Raw genomic sequence first — 22,745 nt, 5'->3', positions numbered from 1 at the left:
ATGGGACGCTGGTCTGTTATAGGTCTACTCACTTTTGCCAGCTGAATGGACTGGAGCGACGTGAAAAGAAGTGTTTTGCTAAAGAACACAACACATCGACAGGTCCGGGCTTATTTGAATTTAATATCCAGATTATAACTAATTTCTTAAACATTACAAGCATTATATTAAGAATAGTATTTACAAAGGTAAATGGATAATAATAATAAAAATGAGTCACGAGGAAAATACACTCCTTCAATTACACACACAAACAGGGAATGCTGACATTTTCCCCCAACACGTTTTACGGTATCCAAAACACGATATTTTAACGCGAGTTAGAGACACTTGGAACAACTTAGTACCCTTGTAAGGAACGACCGTGCGAACTCAAAAAGGAGAAATGGTGACGAATGGAAAAACAGAGGACTCCTTTTATTTAAACGTGTCACACGGTCGAACACAAAATAATATATATCAAAGATGATATACAAATATGTTATACTACGATAACATAGATGACCAGCAATGAAAGACCACACCCGTATAAGATGAATAACAGAGATATTTATTGTGGCGTAAAAGATGTATGTCTATGTGAGAGTGTGAATGCGACATATAAGAACATAATCAAAGACAGGCCGTCGTACAAAGAAAAGTATGTATGTGAGTGATACATGTATGTGTATGTGAGTTATTACAGCAGATGGAAAGAGAGTCAATAACACGTGAGCAATTATACCAGTTCTTGTGTACCCAATAGTATGAGTCTGTATGTGAAGGGAGTGAGGCTGTGCGTGTGGCAGGGCTGATCACTAGTTGTGATGTGGCATCGATGCCGGGCCGTGATTCTTGTTATACAGATGTTCGTCGCTGGCTGAGATCTCTTGTCTGTTTATTTATCGTGGTGAAGCTGAGTCACCTAACAGAATCGAAGAGAGAGATGTGCCGCGGTGGTTTGGATTGGTGTACATAGAAAGTTGTGTAGACGCTGGTGGGGATTGATGCTGGTTAGTAGTCGTAGACTCGTGTTGCTGATGTGGCGACGGCGGTGGTCATCGTTGGCTGGACGAAGCTATTGAAGTGGTCGCTGGCTGATTGTTGCTGCTGCTGTCGTGTGGTACACGGAACAGTCTCTAAGAGAAACTGAACCGAGACAAATTTGTTGGGTATGAGTTGCTCTATTTATAGCGAATTATCGGCTCCAAGACGGTAGCAGAAAAACACTATCACGTGACCTTATTAGGGGCCGTGATTGGTCAGTTTGCGTTCTAGCGGGAACGGTTCGAATATTAATCAGTCACGTGATGACAAGGAATGGGTTCTCTGCTACGCTCGCGTTTGTTTATATTTAAATGAGAAGAATGGCGATAGCAGTTTTGTATCTAGTGACGATAGGTAGTTTCCCTACACCCTCGATACGGTTTTTCTTCAGTGTGACTACGTATGTGGATTGTAAGCTTAGAATTCTCACTGAAGTTTTTCCCACATATTTCACAGTGAAGACGCCAATGATAAAAACTACGTAGTCAGTGGCCAGGGTCTCCCGAACATCTCAAAAGAAGACGGGAAGGCAGGTTGTATTATAAAATGTAATTCGGGTTTTCAATAGTGGAATAAAAATAGAAAAAGAATCGGAATAGCGAAGTCAGAGGTAGCAACAAAAGTCTACAATGTTAATAGGGATAAATACTTTCGGTCTTTAATATTTACGGTAATATGTTACAAATGACATTGCTAAGACAGCGTTTGTTTGATATTTGGTGATGCTCAACAGTCAACCAAAACAATAACGAAAAAACGGAAAGCACGCCTATTGTGCATGTGTTTGTGTGTGTGTATATGTATGTGTGTATTTTGGGCCACATCTAGAACTTCATTGTCAAATGTATTATACAGGACGATGAGTGAGTTTTTGATTGTTATTTCTAGCTAGTCGAACAATGGAGTTAATTTGCTGGGTGACGTCTTATTTTTAATTTTCAATGAGCTGGATAGAAATTGGTGTAACTAAAGACGTTTTAGCGGTATTAATTTATGTTAAGGACTTTTACCTTATGTCACCGGTATCATTCAATAGTGGAATACATTTTTAACGACACCGCCTAAACGTTCACGGATAGCAATTATCTCATGTCGGGAGGTGTTTGAGAATAGATCGGTGTTCCATCATTTGCATGACTAAATATTTTATTTTGTCACATCTTTGTTATACAGCCTTATTTAACACGACAGAGCAAACATGTTTTAATGATCAGCCAATGAGCGATTAGCTTTCATGAAATGGTTTTAATTACCAACCAATGGGTGAATTCTTGACATTCAAATTTAGGTGCTTTTATTTTGTTGTGTATTGTCAAAAATGTGTCTCTCACGACGATAGATGTATTCAACAACAAACATTCCAGTGGTAAGTAAATAAGTAGATATATTGCATATTTTTAACTCATACAAATAGTATCCCGTGATATTCAAAATAAACTGAACCATAATAGCTTATACTCACAGACATTTCTTGTATTTTAGGAATTAAAGGTGAATTAATATGGCAGAAGTTAATCACTTGGACACTTCCAAAACGAATGTTTTCAGCAATAGAAAATCAGTTGCAAAGACGTGCAGCGGTGAAAAACGTTCACGTAAAAGTCTTCACTGTGAAATATGTGGGAAAAACTTCAGTGAGAATTCTAAGCTTACAATCCACATACGTAGTCACACTGGAGAAAAACCGTATCGATGTGAGATATGTGGAAAATCATTTATCACTAATGGTCATTTAACAACACACAAAACAATACATACTGGAGAAAAACTACACCATTGTGAAACTTGTGGGAAATCCTGTACTCAGTATTCGAACCTTGTAACCCACAAAACAATACACACTGGGGAGAAACCTTTCCTTTGTGAAATATGTGGGAAATCTTTCTCTGTAAAGTCTAGTCTTATAGTTCATAAAAGGATACATACTGGAGAAAAGCCTTATAACTGTGAAATATGCGGGAAATATTTTGTGTATAACAGTAATTTAACGAAACATAAAAGAATACACACAGGAGAAAATCCATTTCACTGTGATATATGCGGTAAGTCTTTCATAGAAAACTCTAAACTTACCGTTCATAAACGTTGTCACACTGGAGAAAAACCCTATCCCTGTGAAATATGTGGAAAATCTTTTGTCTCTAACAGTGATTTAAAAACACACAAAAGAATACATACTGGAGAGAAACCCTTCCAATGTGAGCTATGTGATAAATCTTTTACTCAGAATTCTAGTCTTATAGTTCACAAACGTAGTCATACTGGAGAAAAACCTTTCCACTGTGACATATGTGGGAAATCGTTTATCAGTAAGAGTTTATTAAAAAGACACATACGGATACACACTGGAGCTAAGTCTTTTAACAGTGACACGTGAGATTCTCTTGCAGACTTTTAGTCCACCAACAAATTACACACTGGAAAAACATCATTGTGAACCATGCCAGAAATGATTCTGTCCCCTCTCTAATATATTTCGGAAATCCTTATTTATGAATTTAAAGCTTGTAGTTAACAAATGAATTTACAATTGAATACAAACTGGACAGAAAATTTTCACTGTGAATTATGTTGGTGCAACAAAATCTTATAAAAGGGAAAATCTGTAGAAAATTCTCATTCAAAATCCCACCTTAAAGTAAAGAGAAATATATACAGGAACAAAATATTGAGATGATTTGTTGAAAACATTCTTTATAAATAGATTTAAAAAAAGAACAAATAAATGAGATATTCATTTCATTTAAAATTTGTGACAAATTATTCACATTTATATGTACATTAAAATTTTTTCTAAATCTCAAATTAGTTGAATGATATTTTCTGGAGAGTTGAATTTGTCGTTTTCAAAACTGATTTCCCACTGAAAATACTACAATATATTGGTAAATAAAATTGTCTCCTTACCAAACTTACACAAACTTGAAAATAGAGAGTCCTGCTGCTTGATGCATCTGAGGCAGTTCAAATAATTCTGTGGCTTGGTCTTAGTTGGCATATTACTTTGTTACAGTTTAAAAATCTAATGAAGATATACAGTTCTTTAGTCAAGGGTCACCAAATGTAATGACAGAATTTAATATGAAGATGCATCAGAAAAATGAATCATTGTCATCATTTAATGTCCGTTTTCCATGCTGGCATGGATTGGACAGTTTGGCAGGAACTTTCCAGACTCCAAATTGTCTGCTGTGCCATGGTTTCTACAGCTGGATGCCCTTTCTAACACTAACCACTTCACAGAGTGTGCTGGGTGCTTTTTATATGCCACCAGCATGGGTACATTTATGCAGCACTGGCATCTGTAAAGAACAAGCCTGTATGTATGAACTGCAGCAATTCTGCTTGGCTTGACATGTTTTCTTATGGCCACAACTCCCAGTCTCTTGTCATTTTCTTCAGTGAGACACAGGGTCTGAAGATCCTTTCTCACCACTTTGTCCCACATCTTCCTCGGTCAACCCCTTCCACAGATTCCCTCCACAATTATTAAAATGGCCGTTTATTAAGATTGTTTATAATATTAGTCATTACAATATTTAAGAAATATACAATTTCGTCAAGTTGTTTGTGTGTACACAACTTGTTTGTAGATCTCTGGTTCATTCTGTATGATAGTAGTTAGTTTCATCTCTGTGACTCTTAGAGATAGAAAGAGTAAGATAGTCAAAGTAGATAGAGTAACAGTTGTTCTCACACTCATACCAGAACATACCTAAAGTGAAGGAAATAGCCATGATCTTGGTAGGCACCAAATTACCAAAAGAGAGTGAAAGCAATCTGACATGTATATTTATATTTTTGCTAATTTAATTAAGTCAGCTGATAACAATGGGGTTCTTCAATATCAGGTTTGACCCTTGAATAACTCAAAAATGTCTGAGAGGTCAACCTATTCACATTAATCTCTTTGTGCAAAAAAGCAAAAATAGGCTGATCACTTATTTGATAATGTGGATTTAATTTCAAATCCTAGCTTAGATATTCTGTAGCTGTTCATCACAACTTCATTGATAAGGTAGAATTTGGCAACAAGGTTGTTTTGATATTTTCAGTCTTCTACTGGTTTGTTATAATATCCATTTTTGGATGGTGGTTGCCTAGCAGCAGCTTCTTTGCTTCTATTAAGATCAAGTCTAACTTGTTTTTAATGAATATTGCTGAGACTGCAATATTATATGCAGAAATTAGGTTTGAGAAACTTTTATCTTTAGACTATATAAAAGATACTATTACTCTCTTTTACTCTTTTAATTGTTTCAGTCATTTGACTGCGGCCATGCTGGATCACCGCCTTTAGTTGAGCAAATCGACCCCAGGACTTATTCTTTGTAAGCCTAGTACTTATTCTATCGGTCTCTTTTGCCGAACCACTAAGTTTCGGGGACGTAAACACACCAGCATCGGTTGTCAAGCAATGTTGGGGGGACAAACACAGACACGCAAACATATACACACACATACATATATATATATACATATATACGACAGGCTTCTTTCAGTTTCCGTCTACCAAATCCACTCACAAGGCTTTGGTCAGCCCGAGGCTATAATAGAAGACACTTGCCCAAGGTGCCACACAGTAGGACTGAACCTGCAATCTATTCCTTAGATATTTAAACTAAAATAGTGAATTGCAACAATAAACAAAGGGGATAATCTGTTATACTTTAATGAGGACCTACAACTAGCAGTAGTAGCCAGTTCATTATCCTGCACAGTAACTGAAGTTCCTTTAAATCTTATAAATATCAGAATTCAATATAAAATATGCTTTGAGTACGGGTCTGTGGATTCTACCAAGATCAATGTAACTGATTGTGAGTGTTATCTAATCCTGGTACTTCATTGTGATGCACCACTTGGTAAAACTGCTCTGCACTTGTTCTTTAAGGTCACATCAAGCATGTGGCTGTAGAATATTTGTCAGTACACCTTCTATGGTACAGGCAGCAGATTCACCTCTCTTTGATCTTAACATTCACTCAGATTGACTGTTGTATGTGTGTAGATAATTACACTATTTTTTTCCCATTTTTCAGGAATGATTTCAGACTCAAGTGTTACATTATTATCATATGACTGCTTCTCTTTGAGCTTTTAGGATTTCATTACTGAATATGTTAACACTTGATTATCATTTTTTTTCTTTTCCCTTTTCTGTGTGTGTCTGAGGCTGTTGATGTCTTCTCATCTCATCTTCTTCTCATCTCTGGCTATCTGTGTTGTGAGAGTGACAGGGTTGTGGTCACTGGCTAACTTTACATTAAATCCACATCAGCTGCTAATAACAAACAAATAATTGAGTGTGTGGTTTCAAATTGTTGCTTATACTAGTTAATACCTTTTCAGTTTAAGCAGGAGTTATTTGTATTTCTGATAGGAAGTGTTCTGCAATAAAACAAGTTTTATGTGTAATTTTATCTGAAAATGTTATGTAAAATATTTTAGCATTTGATAATACTTAAGAATTTCATGTTGACGATCTGTGCTCTTGGCTAAAGAAAATTGGGTACAGTGCTTATTAGACATATCACTCACAATTGAATGGAATTGTAGATAGAAGATATAAACACTTAAATCAGGTTAAAAACTCTCCTTTTCTAGAGAAATATTTTAATCATCTTTACCCCATCTATTGTTTAGTTATCACATAATTACACTATGCTCACATTTGTAGAATACAAAGTATTTTTGCATCAATAGTACATTAACATTGTGCATTATTTTCCCTTAATGAACAAGTTTGGAGTAATGGTGGTTCTACAACAGAAATTACAACATGGAAACAGCACTATTCTCATTATAAGGAATGAATGAGGCATTGGTCCATACTGATCAAATTAAGAATGCACAATGTGAAGCAGAAATTTGTTGATGTAAGAACAAGGAGGTTTCATGAGAAATGTAATCTTGTGTAATATTTGAAAAACAATTCATAGAAACTGAGTCCAACTCTAAAATATTTTATTTAACCTTGTCAAAGGTAGATAATAAATACCAAGCTTCTTGTATGTAACTGTAGAAGTTAGGACATGCACTTTCTTAGTGAAAAATGTTTTCATTGTCCATGGATGAAGAAATTGTTTTAGACTGGAAGAAGTGGGCAGCATCCATTACCTTTGTTGACCCTCCAAGGTTGATGAGATCAATCCTGTTCAGCTTACACATTCGTTATTAGTCAGTAATTGGCATGAAAACTTGGAGTGGTGGGCAATATTCCAGCCTGCTCGTGAAATTAACGTGCAAGTGGCTGAGCACTCCACAGACACGTGTACCCTTAACGTAGTTCTCGGGGATATTCAGCGTGACACAGTGCGACAAGGTTGGCCCTTTGAAATACAGGTACAACAGAAACAGAAAGAAAGAGTGACAGAAAGTTGTGGTGAAAGAGTACAACAGGGTTCACCACTATCCCCTGCCGGAGCTTCTTGGAGCTTTAGGTGTTTTCGCTCAATAAACACTCAACGCCCGGTTTGGGAATCGAAACCGCGAGTCCGCTGCCCTAACCACTGGGCTATTGCGCCTCCACATTCATCCAAATACAGAATAACTTTTTTACAATCTGATATATTGCTTCACACACACACACACAAATGAATTATTTGATATTGTTGATCATCTTGTACAATACAACAAAACATTTAGTAGAGTGAAATTTATTGATAATATTGAATTGATGGAGACTTCAATTTTCACCTTAATGGCTTGTTCAAACAGTGAAGGTTGAAACAAAATTTTCGATTTCTGTCATACATCCAACAATTATTTCACAAAAAGGATGTGAAGATATCAGTGGACGTTAGTCGAAAGTTAAATTACTTATTTTGTGCTTGAAAGTCAAAGAGAGAGAAAATCAAAGAAAAAGGATACAAGAAAAGCGAAACATGAAGGGGAGGGAAAAGAAAGAAAGAGAACCAATAATAATAGGGTTAGAAAGCAGATGGAGAAACTGGAACTGATGAAGCAGGGAAGGAAGTAGGTTAAGAATTAAAAACCTGAGAATAAATAATGGAGCTAAAGATAAGGTGGATAGCAGAAGGAACAGTGTTGTAAATAATAAATATATATTCAGCCTGACTCTCTCTCTCTCTTTCCTCCTCTACATCACCTGTTTCTGCCTCTCAGTCACCCTTGAACCTTTCATCCTCTGACACAAGATCACCTCCTCCAGTGCCCCTTTGTCTTGCAACTTATTTGGTGACCCTGCTATTGTTGGTGCCACATGAAAAAGCATTCAATCCACACTGTAAAATGGTTGGCGTTTGGAAGGGCATCCAGCTGTAAAAACCATGCCAAAACCGATCTCGTCTGTACTTGTTCCAAGTAAAAAGCACTCTGTTAGGTAGCTAGTGTTAGGAAGGGCATCCAACCGCAAAAACCATGCCAAAACAGGCACTGAAGCTTGGAAAAGTCTCTTGCTTGGCCAGCTCCTGTCTAACTGCTGATAGAATACGAATTACAGAAAATGCTCAGATAGGAAATCTTGTCTTTTCAACCTCATTCATGTACTCCTGTTTCTGCGTAGATCATAACCCCCCCCCCCGCCCCCGCATTTCCGATAGCTTTGTCTTCCTTGTTTGTCTTAAGTTCATGCATATCTGTTAATTGTCACATTTTATTTATTTTATTCAAGTTTATCATTTTTAATTCATTCTCTCTAAATTTGTCTAACCATAGTATACAAATGCAGAAGATGCTCTCGTCTAAACTTGCTGGCTCGTGGTACACCCCCTCCACCTGTATCAGAAGTTCCTATCCTGTCATCCTTGCTTGTCTCCTGCAAACACTTCTAAGAGCCTAATGCCATCCCCACCCCTACCTAGGGTTTATCGATCATATAGCGCATAAAAATGGTGTAGTGTATGCAGGTTGTAGGCTATTGTTTGTTTATGAATTCAGTCAAATGTAAGCTTTCTTTTCAGGTACATGACACTGCTGTCCCTCGTCCCAGGGCCTCACAGGCCCACACCCTCAGAGTTAGCACACTGAAAGGTAGGTCTGGTGAGATTGTTGAGATACTGGAATGGAGACGTGTAGATTTGTGCTGCATCGAAGAAGTAAGGTGGAGAGGATGTTCTGCTAGGTTCCTCACAGGCAAAGAACACAGGTACAAGATTTTCTGGGCAAAGAACACTGACGGGATCGGGAGTGTGGGTTGACTTCTTGCGGAGAAATGGGTTGATAAGGTAATCGAGGTAGTCAGAGCATGTGACAGAGTACTTAAGATTAGATTAGTGCTTCACCATGGATTAGCTACCATTATCTCGGCCTATGCTCCTCTACTGGATGGGCAGAAAGACCGATTTTATGACACCCTATTGCAGACTACCTTGTTGACGAATGACAGGGACCTTCTCTTTGTGGCTGGTGATTTCAATGGACATGTTGGACAACAGGCAGGGGGCTTCCATGGCATACATGGAGGCTATGGTTCCCGCAATGAGGAGGGAACAAGACTGCTGGAGTTCTGTGATGCAAATAATCTTATGGTTTGCAATACCAACTTCAGGAAACCTGCCTGTCACCTACTGTTCTGGCAGACACATTAGCCAAATTGACTACATCCTCACCAGAAAAAGGGAATGAGGGCTGCTTATAAATGTCAAAACCTTCCCAGGCGAAGAATGTATCCTTCAACATAGATTAGTAGTTAGCAACTTCGGGATCAGGGCTAAATGGATGCCCAGAAGAAGACCAGCTTGGAGGAGAAGGGTCTGGAAGCTTAAAGATCCTGCAAATGGACAGAGATTTAGAGACGCATTACTCGAAGCCTTTGATGAAATAGAAGGGGATATAGCATCACGTAATGTGGAAGACAACTGGAGGTTTCTTCGGGACAACCTGCTGAGAGTCACTGACCAGATCTGTGGATGGTGCAAAGTCCCCTCTCAACCCATGGTAACGTGGTGATGGAACAATCTGGTTGACAGGGCTATTAAGACAAAAAAAACAGGCTTGGAAGAATGGAGGTAGCAGGGAATTGTATCAGACTGCCCGAAAGGAAGCTAGGAGACAGGTTTATTTAGCCAGAGGGGAAGCAGATTACAAGGAGTTAAAATCTCTAATTCGGATTCGGCAATTTGAAATCAATATTAACATCGTTGAATATTATTTTAGTTTGCACCGAAGATTTTTGGGAGCATTTTTAACGCCTTACTACAGTCATAATTTTTTTCAGGTGCATTATACAGATCTATTTCTACGTTTTTGAATTATTTTAATGGACGATGTGTCTGAAAGATGATTAATTTTAAAAAAGCAAAAAATAATTAAACATTATTATCAATGATAAACGCGGTATTGAATGTGAAAGTGATAGTGTTGGTCTTAATGAAGATAATGACAAAGAGTGAATTATAGAGAGAGTTACTTCCCCTAACACTAAGTGTTAAACGCTCCCAAATATTTCTGATCACTCCCTGCTTATTATTCGTTAGACATCTCCTAACCAGATCCAGTCTACAAGTGACATTTATGAGATCGAATTAAATATAAATAGTTGATAATTGTGTAATTACTGTGGCATTCTTTACTATGTTGACCTGTAAAATCTTGAAGTTTTCATGAAGCTGTTATCTATTCTGATGTCGAACATGTGAGATCTTCCTTAAAGGGTCTACATTAATGTGTAAGTATCATTTATATGTAAACATTGTTGAATACGTATCCTTGTCTGTACATCTATTTCTTTTGTTCAGCAAAGGAAAGAAAGTGAAAAAAAAAAAAGTTTTACGAAAGTAAGAATATTGCCTTATTTCATCGTTTCGTTTTCCATTCGACACTCCATTCCTATTTTCCCTATTCCTCACATTTTTATATCAACAGAAAGAGAAAGGAGATGCGGTGTAACTCGCATTACGTAATCTCGTATTTACAGTTGTACAATATTCTGTATGGGACGTATTATTCTGCTCTTACAGAAACTCTGTGGAGGCGCAATGACACAGTGGTTTGGGTAGCGGACTCGCGGTTTCGATTCCCAGACTGGGCGTTGTGAGTGTTTATTGAGCAAAAACACCTAAAGCTCCACGAGGCTCCGGCAGGGGATTGTGGCGAACCCTGCTGTACTCTTTCACCACAACTTTCTCTCACTCTTACTTCCTGTTTTTGTTGAGCCTGTAATTCAAAGGGTCAGCCTTGTCACACTGTGTCACGCTGAATATCCCCGAGAACTACGTTAAGGGTACACGTGTCTGTGGAGTGCTCAGCCGCTTGCACGTTAATTTCACGAGCAGGCTGTTCCGTTGATCGGATCAACTGGAACCCTCGACGTCGTAAGCGAAGGAGTGCCAACAAACGGAAACTCTGGAAAATGTTAAAACTAAAATTATGATACTTATAGGGATAAAGTGTGGTTAGTTGATGGGTAGTTGAAGCAACTGTTGTGCAGTAGAAACAAAAAATCTGGCGAGGATAAGGCTGGTACCTTGTGATAGCCTCATATATGAACGTGAGGACATCGCATTTGTTCTGTCTGCTCCATACAACTGTTGGAAAATAATACATTGTTAGCAGAAACCTGTTTCTTGTTGATCTATCAACCTACAGGCTAGGGTATATACAAGAACATGTTGACCAATAAACATTTATAGGCAATAAACCAAAATGACAATTACACGGAAGTTACTGATAAAATACATAATTGGAACTGTAAACTGAAATAATGTTAGCATAATTCTTAAATTGCCCTATAAATACTGGTGTGTTCAACATGTTCCAACTTACCATTTGGACCCTTGTGATTTGACGGGCAACATTTTTTTATGTAGTGTTTTTGGTACCGAAACACTTTCAAACTTCGTATACTTGTATATTTTGTGGTATAGAACAGATAATAAATTTTGTATTCGAAGTTATTTCACGTTAAAAATTGTCTTATTTCGATAATTTCAACTAATCACTGACGTCTATTCAGTTGAATACAGTAACTACTGTGACGGTGTATATGGTATTAATCCCCGTTAGTTCTGACATTTCCGATTAACTAGATTGTTCGTAAACAAAGGGGAAAAAGCCATCAAAATACTTGAATATCGCCTGCACTTGTTATTGGAGCTACCAGAATTATTAATGCACCTCCACCAAGTGCTTCATTTCCTAGAAATAGCAGCCAAATCTTCTTCAAATCAAACTCTAGTTTAGGGTTCGGGTTTTTGAGTTAGGGTTATGAGTGAGGTTATGGGAAAAATATACACACAGATACGCACAGCGTAATTTATTATATAAACGATATATGCGTATAAATTACGATTAAACCGGATGAAATATGTCACAGGGAATAACATTTTTATGACCGGCCAGCACTGACTGTATTCAGCTGAATAGACGTCAGTGATTGGTTGAAATTACAGAAATACGACAACTTTAACATGAAATAACTTGCGATGTACATTTTTTTGTTAAGAAGACTAAGAGAAAAAGTTGTTTTGTATGACACATTCTACCAGTGTCCCAAGTTTGAAAGTGTTTCGTTAAGAAAACAAGTGTTGCCCGTCAAATCACAAAGATCCTACCATTTTGTGAGATAACTTGGAAAGTTTAAACTTAGGTCACAAAATTTACTTTTTCTCAGGAAATCTCTCTTAACCTCTGCATGTTTACTGAGTTTCTTGTACACATGTATATCTATAAAATGTTTCAGTCATTTGACTGTGGCTATGCCCGGGCACCGCTTTGACAGGTTTTAGTCGAATAAATCAACCCTAGGACTTATTTTCGAAGCTTAGTACTTATTCTATCGGTCGTTTTGCTGAACTGCTAAGTTACAGGGATGTAAATACACCACCACCAGTTGTCAAGTGATGGTGGGGGACAAACACAGACCCACCCCTTACATAGATATATGTCTACCAAATCCTCTCACAAGACTTCTGTTGGCCTGAGGCTAGAGCACAAAACACTTGCCAAAGGTGCCATGCAGTAGGACTGAACACGGAACCATGTGGTTGAGAAGCAAGATTCTTTATTTTATGAAATTGACCATAAAGGCCTTCATACAGAGGATAAAAAAAAAAAAAAACCGAATAAAAAGATGAAATGAAGCCACTAACCTCCGAGCGACTTCATTGAACCTGTTAATACAACTTTTTTGAAACTTTTTTTTTGAAAACAATTATTTAATCATCATTTTTTAAAAAATGTCTAAATTGTGCTTTTTTTTAGAATATCCACATACCCTATGTGTTCCGGCATTCTGCTGGTGTCTATATTCTTTACCCACCACTCGCAGTCCAGATTTTCCTCACACACGTACTCCGTGTCCGCCAAGACTTTACTCCCGTTATATCTACCTTTACTGCTCCGTCCCACGAGTCCACCTCTTCGCACATTTCTTCACTATGCCCATCGTACATTACAACATTTTTCATTACAGGACGGGGTGGGTAAGTTTGTGGCTCCTGTGTGTTTGTACCTGCTTCTATGTCAGACAGGGCATGGGGAGTGATTGGGGCAGAGCGGGTGTGGGTGGGAGGCTAGGTGGGTATGGGTTGGGGGTCATCCTTTACCACATGTTTCTTCCTCCCTTTTCTTCTCTTCTTCCCTGCTATCTCACAGTTGGTATTTGTCTTTTCTTCGCTGCTGGTACTCTGTAGTGCCATATCTTTTTCCTCCACCCTAACCCTGGAAGCAGGCCTCCCACAGTAAAAGGGCAGAAGAACTACCTCATTCGTTTTCAGCGATGTTGTTGAGTGCAGCCTGGCGGTAGCGGCATCCTGAAATAACACCTTCACCGTTCCAAATTTTATACCTCTATCGAGGTAGGCAATTCCCTGCCAGATTGGTTCGAGCGCCTTTTCCACTTGAGTTGTTGACATAACATCTATCTTCTTGGCCGCTATCGAGTGTGTTTCATAAATTATAGTTTTATCATTGTACTCCTGTATCACCTCCTTCGGGGGGAACACTCTCACGCTGTTCCCCTCCTTTTTAAACATTCCCTTGTACTTGCTCATCAGCTCTTCCAGGTTTATTTCAATTTTTATTCTGTCCGCTGTTTCACTATCCGTATCATCCCAGTACTCCCAAAATTCCTCCTCAGACGAATCACATTCTGGGGAAGAACACCTCGACTTCTCTGAACTTTCCGTTCGCTGTCCCTCCATCACAAGAGGAAAAATGTCGCACAATTAAACAACACGTCTGTCTCGTACGAAACCAACAAACCTGATGAATCCTGGGTAACCGGAAGCAAGCTTTTGGCAATCTTTCGGTACGATTACCTAAATATCGGCCTTTTCCGTCAAAAGTGTCTTCGGCGATCTTTACCAAAGATCGGCCTTTTCCGTAACACCCGCACGGTCTTCACTACGGTGTTAGGGTTACTGTTAGGGACGGAATTCCCTAACGCAAACCCTAAAACCCTAACTCTAAACCCTTCAAAATAAATCGCGCTCTCTGTATGTCTTTCGCTGTTATGATATCGTTTCCCTGTTTCTCTATAACACTTTTTCCGGAAAAGGCCGATATTTAGGTAATCGTACCGAAAGATCGCCAATTTCGGATCTATTTCAAAACGGGGGCACCAGTATTTTCTTAACGAAACACTTTGAAACTTGGGACACTGGTAGAATGTGTCATATAAAACATCTTTTACTCTTAGTCTTCTTAACAAAAAAAAAAAGGAATTCGCAAGTTATTCCATGTTAAAGTTGTCTTATTTCTGTAATTTCAACCAATCACTGACGTCTATTCAGCTGAATAAAGTTACTGCTGGGCGGTCATAAATATGTTATTCCCTGTGACATATTTCATCCGGTTTAATCGTAATTTATACGCATATATTGTTTATATAATAAATTACGCTGTGCGTATCTATGTGTGTAACAATTTTAGAGTTCGGATTCTAGGGTTAGGGTTAACAGTCTAGTTAGGGTTAGGGGATTAATACGATATACACCGTTACAGCGCTAACTGTTTTCAACTGAATAGACGTCAGTGATTAGTAGAAATTATCGAAATAAGACAATTTTTTACATGAAATAAATTCGAATACAAAATTTTTTTCTGTTCTATAACACAAAATAGATAAGTATACGAAGTTTGAAAGTCTTTCGGTACCAAAAACACTACATAAAACATAAATGAAAACTGGTGCCCCCGTTTTGAAATAGATCCCCAATTTCTCTGAAATATTCCAACTAATCCCACTTCCTACCAAAATAAATATTATTTTTTTTAAATAATATACTTTGGTATTACACTTTAATACACCCAACTGTTTCCCTTATTTTTCTACTGCCATTCTTTGTACATTTTTGTTGTTTACTATCTATTAATTCAACTATTTAAATTTACTGTTGTGTCTGGGGAGAGTCATTCTCTTTTGGTGCCTTATAATTTAACAGAACACCGGTAAAATTTCCACTTATTTCCTTTATTTTTCTAAAATTTTCGTTGCGTCTTGCAACCTTTTCAATAGTTTTCACTCTGTCCGTTATTCACACTGCGTTCCTTTTCTTTTTATTTGTGCGCATGTGTGTGTGTGCATATACATGCATGCATGTGTGTGTATGCATGTATTTATGTATGTATGTGTATACATTTGCATATATGTATTCTGCATATTCATGTTTGCGTGTCCGAGTTTGTGTGTTTTTATGTATGTACTAGCCACTGGATTTGGTTAAAAAGAGACGATGAGCGATGGCTAGAGAAATATTGAGCTTTGTTTTTAATAACCAGTTGATCTAGCAAGCGGGGCCTCATATCAGTGAGGGGGGCGGGGTGCTGCGCATTGATGCCGTCGAGAGGTAGGCCCCGAAACAGCGCGCATTCTCTCCTGATGACCCCATACACTTGCTGGCTTCCGGTATGCGGAGTTCTCGACTGGTAGCACTTGCATGTGCGAGTTGTTTGCAAGACATGTGTGTGTGTGTACCTCTGTCTCCTTGTGTATGCATATCTGAGTGTGTGTATGTGTGTGTTTTGCAACTATGTACCGTGTTTGTATGTATGGATGTGTATCTCCATATGTGTGAACGTGTGTCTCCATATGTATCCTTGTGCGAAGTAAAGTGTGTATATATGGTCATTTAAATTTATTTTTTCTCCCAAAGTATCAGTTAGTATCCAAGATTAATTTCTCTCTCTCTCTCCATCAGCTCTGCTATTAGAAGAAGCATGGATGGAGCACACACAGCATCCCTTTCTCAAGAAATGGAGAGTGTTGAGTGAACAAGGATAACAAGCACTTTTCATAGAAGAGCTGATATCATACTGGAACCATCCAAGGACAGGCAGATGTACAGTATGGCTCAAAACATATAAATAATATATTTGTATATAAGTGTGTGTCAGTTTGTGTTTCAAAGGTACCAAAATAATATACCTTCAATCAAATCACATCCATCAGATGAATAATCTATTCACAATGAAAGAGAAGGTTATGAAACAGTAGTTATATTTATCTAATAGAAGACTTATATTGCTTAAGCTTACTTGTTCCTCTGTTGAATCTTTGCTCTTAAAGTGATTTTATCTAATAGAAGACTTATACTGCTTAAGCTTACTTATTCCTCTGTTGAATCTTTGCTTTTGAAGTGATTTTTATCATATGCTGTTTCTCTATTATTTCAGAATACCAGGTGATACTGGATTGACAGAATTTTACTTTAGATGTATCATCAAACTAAATGAAGTTGTAAAGAGCTGTTACTAACATTTACATGTAAATCTTAGGCTGAATTACTATGAAATATTTTCCTGAGTGAGATTATTAGCAAAGTGTCTCACTATCTGGAATGTGTATAAAATTATTTTGTCTACAAATTAAACATGGATTGCCAAGAAGTTTGCTGCATCTGTTGATTTTTAATAAGATCATAGTTGATGAAAGTTCAGCAGTAAAAATGTAATGTTGAAATAAAATACAGATCAAAAAGAAGAAAAAAATCTTTATATTGTTGTGAAGGATGAAAAATTATGGAAAATGATTTATATGAGAACCAGGTTAAATATAATGCAAAGTTTAAAAGGGTTGGTTTCCCTGGTGTGACGCAGAAAGACATAGGGAAAACATCATATGACTGTAGTATCTGTAAAAAGTCATTCTCACATAAAGACAACCTACTTACTCACAAATACATTCATACAAGAAAAAAGCCATATCACTGTGATATCTGTGGCAAATCATTCTCTGGAAAAAGTACTATAATTGCTCACAAACGTATTCATACAGGAGAAAAGCCATACCACTGTGATATCTGTGGTAAATCATTCTCTCAAAACAGTGAGGTAACTATACACAAACGTATTCATACAGGAGAAAAACCATATGACTGTGATGTCTGTAGTAAATCATTCTCTACAGGAAGTAGTTTAATTACTCACAAATACATTCATACAGGAGCAAAACCCTATCTTTGTGATAGCTGTGGTAAACCATTCTCACAAGTAGGTGCTTTAACTACTCATAAACGTATTCATACGGGAGAAAAACCATATCACTGTGATATCTGTGGTAAATCATTCTCTCGAAGTGGCCACTTAACTAAACACAACCGAACTCATACAAGAGAGAAGCCATATTGCTGTGATATCTGTGGTAAATCATTCTCAGTAAGTAGTACCTTAACTACTCACAAACGTGTTCATACAGGAGAGAAACCATACCACTGTGATATCTGTGGGAAATCATTCTCTCAGACAGGTAGCTTAGCTACACACAAATATATTCATACCGGAGAAAAGCCATACAACTGATTATTTTTTTATTTATGCACCCTAGCCAGGCTCATGGGCCCGGTTTCCCGGTTTCTATGGCATATGTGTTCCCCCCAGCTGGATGGGATGCCAGTCCATCGCAACATTACTCAAGAAACAGGAAGAAAGAGTGAGAGAAAGTTGGGGCAAAAGACTACAACAGGGGTTGCCAACACCCCCTGCCGGAGCCTCGTGGAGCTTTAGGCGTTTTCGCTCAATAAACACACGCAACGCGCGGTCTGGGAATCGAAACAACGATCCTCTGATCGTGAGTTCACTGCCCTAACCACTGGGCCATTGCGCCTCCACCATACAACTGATATCTCTAATAAATTATTTTCCCATAAAAGTTACTTTACACATTTGTATCCATACAGAGGAGTTACTGTATCAGTATCAAAAGTTATCCTGTTAGAAAGTATAAGTTTTATCTTAAAAATGTATTCACACAAGAAAGTAGATATAACAGCATGTGTTAATATGCTCCCAACACTATTGTATAAAACCATAAATATATTTACATTATTGGTGAGAAAACATTGCGATATTTTTAATAAAAGCAGTCATTTGAAACATATATATATATATATGAGATTCAGATGAATTAGGTACTTAAGTTGAAGCACTAAAAATTAGTGCAGTATTATCCGTACAATTTCAAAATAAGGTGAATAAAATCAAAATAAGCAACAAAATATCCAGAGGTGATGCAATACAACCGTTTCAAGTGGCTCCATTTAATTGAACAATGCAATCATTGCATCGATTTAAATGCAGAGCTATACTCAGATACATAAATAAATAAATACTGGTTCGCCAGTCCAACCCATGCTAGCATAGAAAGCGGACATTAAATGATGATGGTGATGATGAATTAATTTAGTCATTCGGACACATTTGTATAATTTTACTTAAATCCTCTAAGAGGGTAAGAAGACAAAATTCATGCTGTTTTCACTTCAGCTTAGAAGCTGCTAAGACATCAGGGAAAAAGAAACTTGTTAGGGTTCTAGCTTGTCACTGATTTTTGGAGTTGGTTTTGATTTATAGTCTTGTATATCAAAGATTTGTATATTAAAGATTTGATTCAATTAAATGGAGCCACTTGAAATGACTGTATTGAATCACCTCTGAATATCCTGTTGCTTATTTTGATTATATATATATATATATATATATATATATATATATATATATATATATATATATATATATATATATATGTGTGTGTGTGTGTGTGTGTATTGCATCTTACATATTTCCAGAATCTAGAAAAGATACTGATTCATTTGACATTGACAATAAAGAGGTGAGAAATATATTCCATTACATGATTAGGGACCACATCTTATATGCATGCGTGAAATTTTATTTTGTACCATTAAGCGAATGATTCTGTTTTTAATAAAATCTATACGATACAATTTTATCTTTTCTTTTATGTATTGATAGTTTAGCTTGTAAACATTTGCTGCTTTCTTCCAAGGAATCTAATGCTCTTAGCTTAGTTTTTTCTTGGGGCTGGCCAGATTGGAGCAATATCGAGAATAACCAGCTGAAATTGCAAGGATAATCTGGATCACGACTGAAGAAAGAAAACTCCGAATGACCTGTCCATGTTTTCTTTGTATCGTCTATCTGGATGTTTTGTTGTCCCTTTTGTGTATCACTTGACTGTCTGGATGTTTTGCGTCCTTGTCCCATTTTGTATTATTTACACACACACACACATACATACACACACACACACACATATATATATATATATATATATATATATATATATATATATACATACAAGGCGGCGAGCTGGCAGAAACGTTAGCACGCCCGGCGAAATGCTTAGCGGTATTTCATCTACTGTTGCATTCTGAGTTCAAATTCCACTGAGGTTGACTTTGCCTTTCATCCTTTTGGGGTCGATTAAAAAAGTCCCAGTTACGCACTAGGTTTAATGTAATCGACTTAATCCCTTTGTTTGTCTTCTCTATGTTTAGCCCCCTGTGGGCAATAAAGAAATGTATATATATATATATATATATATATATATAGCAATTAGAAAATGGAAGACAACATGCTGTACCCAACGACTTGCAGACAGTGTATTCCATTGAATTAATTAACTTATTTTGTAACTAAAATGACAAAAACCACAAAATACAAATGTTTATGACAAACCATGTTATATTAAGAATCGGTATGACCTTATGTACTGTTTGTAGGCATTTTATGTGCCTTATATTTTTATATTTTATATTTTCATTTTTCATTTATTTATTTTATTCTTACTGTACTCTTATCTTTATTTTTATTTCTATTTTATATTTTACTTTATATTTGTGTGGAATTTTTATGAATCTCTGAAGAGGCCTTGCGAATCGTGCATGTACCCCCATTTCAGCATTTCATCTGCTAATTACTCCGGCAGGAGCTATACGGATAGAATGGGGCATGCCAACACTAGGCCGAAACAGCTGTAAGTTTATGTTTATTCTCAAATTCCTAATGTACTTTATATTTGTAACCCCGATTCTTAATATAACATGGTTTGTCATAAACATTTGTATTTTGTGGTTTTTGTCATTTTAGTTACAAAATAAGTTAATTAATTCAACGGAATACACTGTCTGCAAGTCGTTAGGTACAGCATGTTCTCCTCCATTTTCTAATTGCTATATAAATTTAGGGTAAAATAACCACCCTTTTACCCGCACCCACTTATTACACTTGGTATAACACTAGTGTAACTATAATTGGGTACCATCCCAGCAGTATATTGGATAGATACTATCCCTTAGTGGGTTGAATCCTCAACCCCTAACTCTCTTGCATTATATATACATATATATATATATATATATATATATATATATATATATACACAAAACAAGTAATACTATATTTGAATCATCCTCATGGATAGCCTAGTGCTCATTCTGCATAGATACATTCTTCATACAGTTTCTCATCTCAGGAGGCTCAGAGCCTTGACTTTGATTGCATTACTATTCATGAACTTTCTCAATAAATGGGAATTTAAATAAAGCTGATTTACTCTTAAATTATTATGCTATAAGTTTATGTAGAGCATGTAAGTAAAAGTTGTACTGACACAATCATATATACAAATACATATCTGCTTTCTTGAAAACGTATCTCTACAAAATTCTATCTAATGTTATGCATTCTTGCCAAAGATATGGAGCAAAGGTAGCCGAGAGGCAAGAGAATGATCCAAAACTCATAAAAAATATTTTTCTGGTACAAACATTATATCAATGGAAACGTATTTCTGTGATATTTTCATAGCATCTTATACATAATAAAGAAAAGGTGTTACTTTGGTGTGTGATGTACAACTTAAAGGAAGATTACTTTAGGTTACTTTTTAGCTCACTTTTCAACTTCTAAAATCCCTTAAGATAACAATTAAAGATTCTTTACAATAAATTTTTTTGTACATACTTAGCATTGTAAATGTAATTTTTCAAAATTCTGACTATTTTAATAATAGTAAAACCATACTTCGTTTATGTCTTTGTAAATAATAATAAGGAACCAAGAATAAACAAAATAATAATTAAAGTAAGCGCGTATATCACACAAGTTTGGCAGCCGCGAGTTTTGCAACGTCAAAAAACTAAAATGTAGCCTAAAGTAATCACCCTTGAAGTTGCAAGTCCCGCACTAAAGTAGCGCCAAAGAAAGTTATAAGGTAACAAATTCAGTGAAAGGCACCGATTTATAGTCATGCATATTCGACGTTCTACTCTTTCAACCAGTTCCCTACTCATTCTTAACTGAATAATAATAATGATGCCGGCGATCTTTCGCTTTAGCGACATATAAGGGAGCGATTGAAAACGAAAGAAAATGAAGTCGGGATTATACAAAAATAAACCTAATCTACATTACTGAACTTTGCATTCCAACAAGAAACTTGTAGGATAAGTGTAGACAACAAAATCTATCTCACGACATGTTCGAGACTTGTTTTTATTTTCGTTGATACTGACATTTTTTTAAGCATAAAGAATAATCAAAGCGATTCTATAATATGCAAGGTACACAGTCTATTTCTGCCAAACTAACTACTCGAAGTTATATGTAGAATTATCTTGTCCACATGAAGAGATGCCTTCAGTGAATTTGATTCTAAGGTTTATTAGCTTAATTCGAAATACCTTAACAACTCTACTGTTTTGAACTACAATCCCTCGCCACCTGTCCTGTTACAAGGTTTCCATTCTATTATATTTTATTAAGTTAGTACCCTTTTCAGTGTTTCTACGTATACCGTATCAAACTGGAACAGTTTTGATTGACACTGAGAAGAAATCTGTACACACCCTTTAGGTTTATTAGAAATTGCATCTCGAGTTAAGATGATTAACACTCCTCGTGTGCAATGTCTTCATGTATCTAACAGGAAAAGCTTCTGTTTACTCTTTTTTTCCTCTCACCTTGCTAAGTATGACTACTATGAAATTAAACCTAGTGGGTATTAAGAGGTGTTTATTATCTTAAATGCAGCACAAAAAGGAAAAGCTACATATTTAAGTGATGGAAGGAGGGATTTGAAGACAAGGTATCTGCTATTTCCTGCAAGCCGAGCAAACGTCTCCAAATGCTAACGAAGAGAGTTACCTACCTTATACTGATAGTGCAGTAAGTTGTCAGCTAGAGTTGTGTCCTCTTAGTATAAATGCTAAAAAGAAATGCATGACATCTTGATTAACTCCTTAGTATTCAAACCGGCCATATCCGGCCCAAATATTCCATCAGTTTTTTTTTTGCAAACTGTCCAAATCCAGCTTTTCACACCTACCCTACTTTGTCAATCTAAAAACAAACATGTATGTTATTGAAATCTCAAAATAATTATTGAGTCATTTTTATTAATTCAGATCTATTGATCATGTATCTGATCCCATTTTCTTAAGTCTATATTTCTTTTTCTCCTCTATAAACTTACATATAATTTTCAATAATATAACCCTTTGATAGTGGAGGCG

The 22,745-nt window shown here is 36.6% G+C and overlaps 2 protein-coding genes across 4 annotated transcripts; both read left to right on the top strand.

Annotated features, from left to right (window-relative positions):
- Positions 1-535: 535 nt before the first annotated feature.
- LOC149133994 (uncharacterized) lies at positions 536-3,831 on the top strand. Its single transcript, XM_052970441.2, has 2 exons — positions 536-2,392; positions 2,509-3,831. The coding sequence occupies exon 2, from the start codon at positions 2,528-2,530 to the stop codon at positions 3,401-3,403; it is 876 nt and encodes a 291-aa protein (XP_052826401.1). The 5' UTR covers positions 536-2,392; positions 2,509-2,527; the 3' UTR covers positions 3,404-3,831.
- Positions 3,832-9,695: 5,864 nt separating this feature from the next.
- On the top strand, positions 9,696-18,896 carry LOC106869646 (uncharacterized). Of its 3 annotated transcripts, none has more exons than XM_052970443.2 (3): positions 9,696-10,657; positions 16,131-16,271; positions 16,606-18,896. In XM_052970443.2, exon 3 carries the CDS (start codon positions 16,951-16,953, stop codon positions 17,728-17,730), a length of 780 nt encoding a protein of 259 aa, XP_052826403.1. In that variant the 5' UTR covers positions 9,696-10,657; positions 16,131-16,271; positions 16,606-16,950; the 3' UTR covers positions 17,731-18,896. The 3 variants fall into 3 exon arrangements, with proteins under 3 accessions (XP_052826403.1, XP_052826402.1, XP_052826404.1); XM_052970442.2 differs by having other exon boundaries at positions 16,131-16,276; XM_052970444.2 differs by lacking the exon at positions 16,131-16,271.
- The last annotated feature ends 3,849 nt before the right edge of the window (positions 18,897-22,745 follow it).

Source organism: Octopus bimaculoides, chromosome 9 (assembly GCF_046866305.1).
Source record: "Octopus bimaculoides isolate indiv1 chromosome 9, ASM4686630v1, whole genome shotgun sequence".
Taxonomy (NCBI): Eukaryota; Metazoa; Mollusca; class Cephalopoda; order Octopoda; family Octopodidae; genus Octopus; species Octopus bimaculoides.
This window is presented reverse-complemented; position numbering and strand designations above follow the sequence as displayed.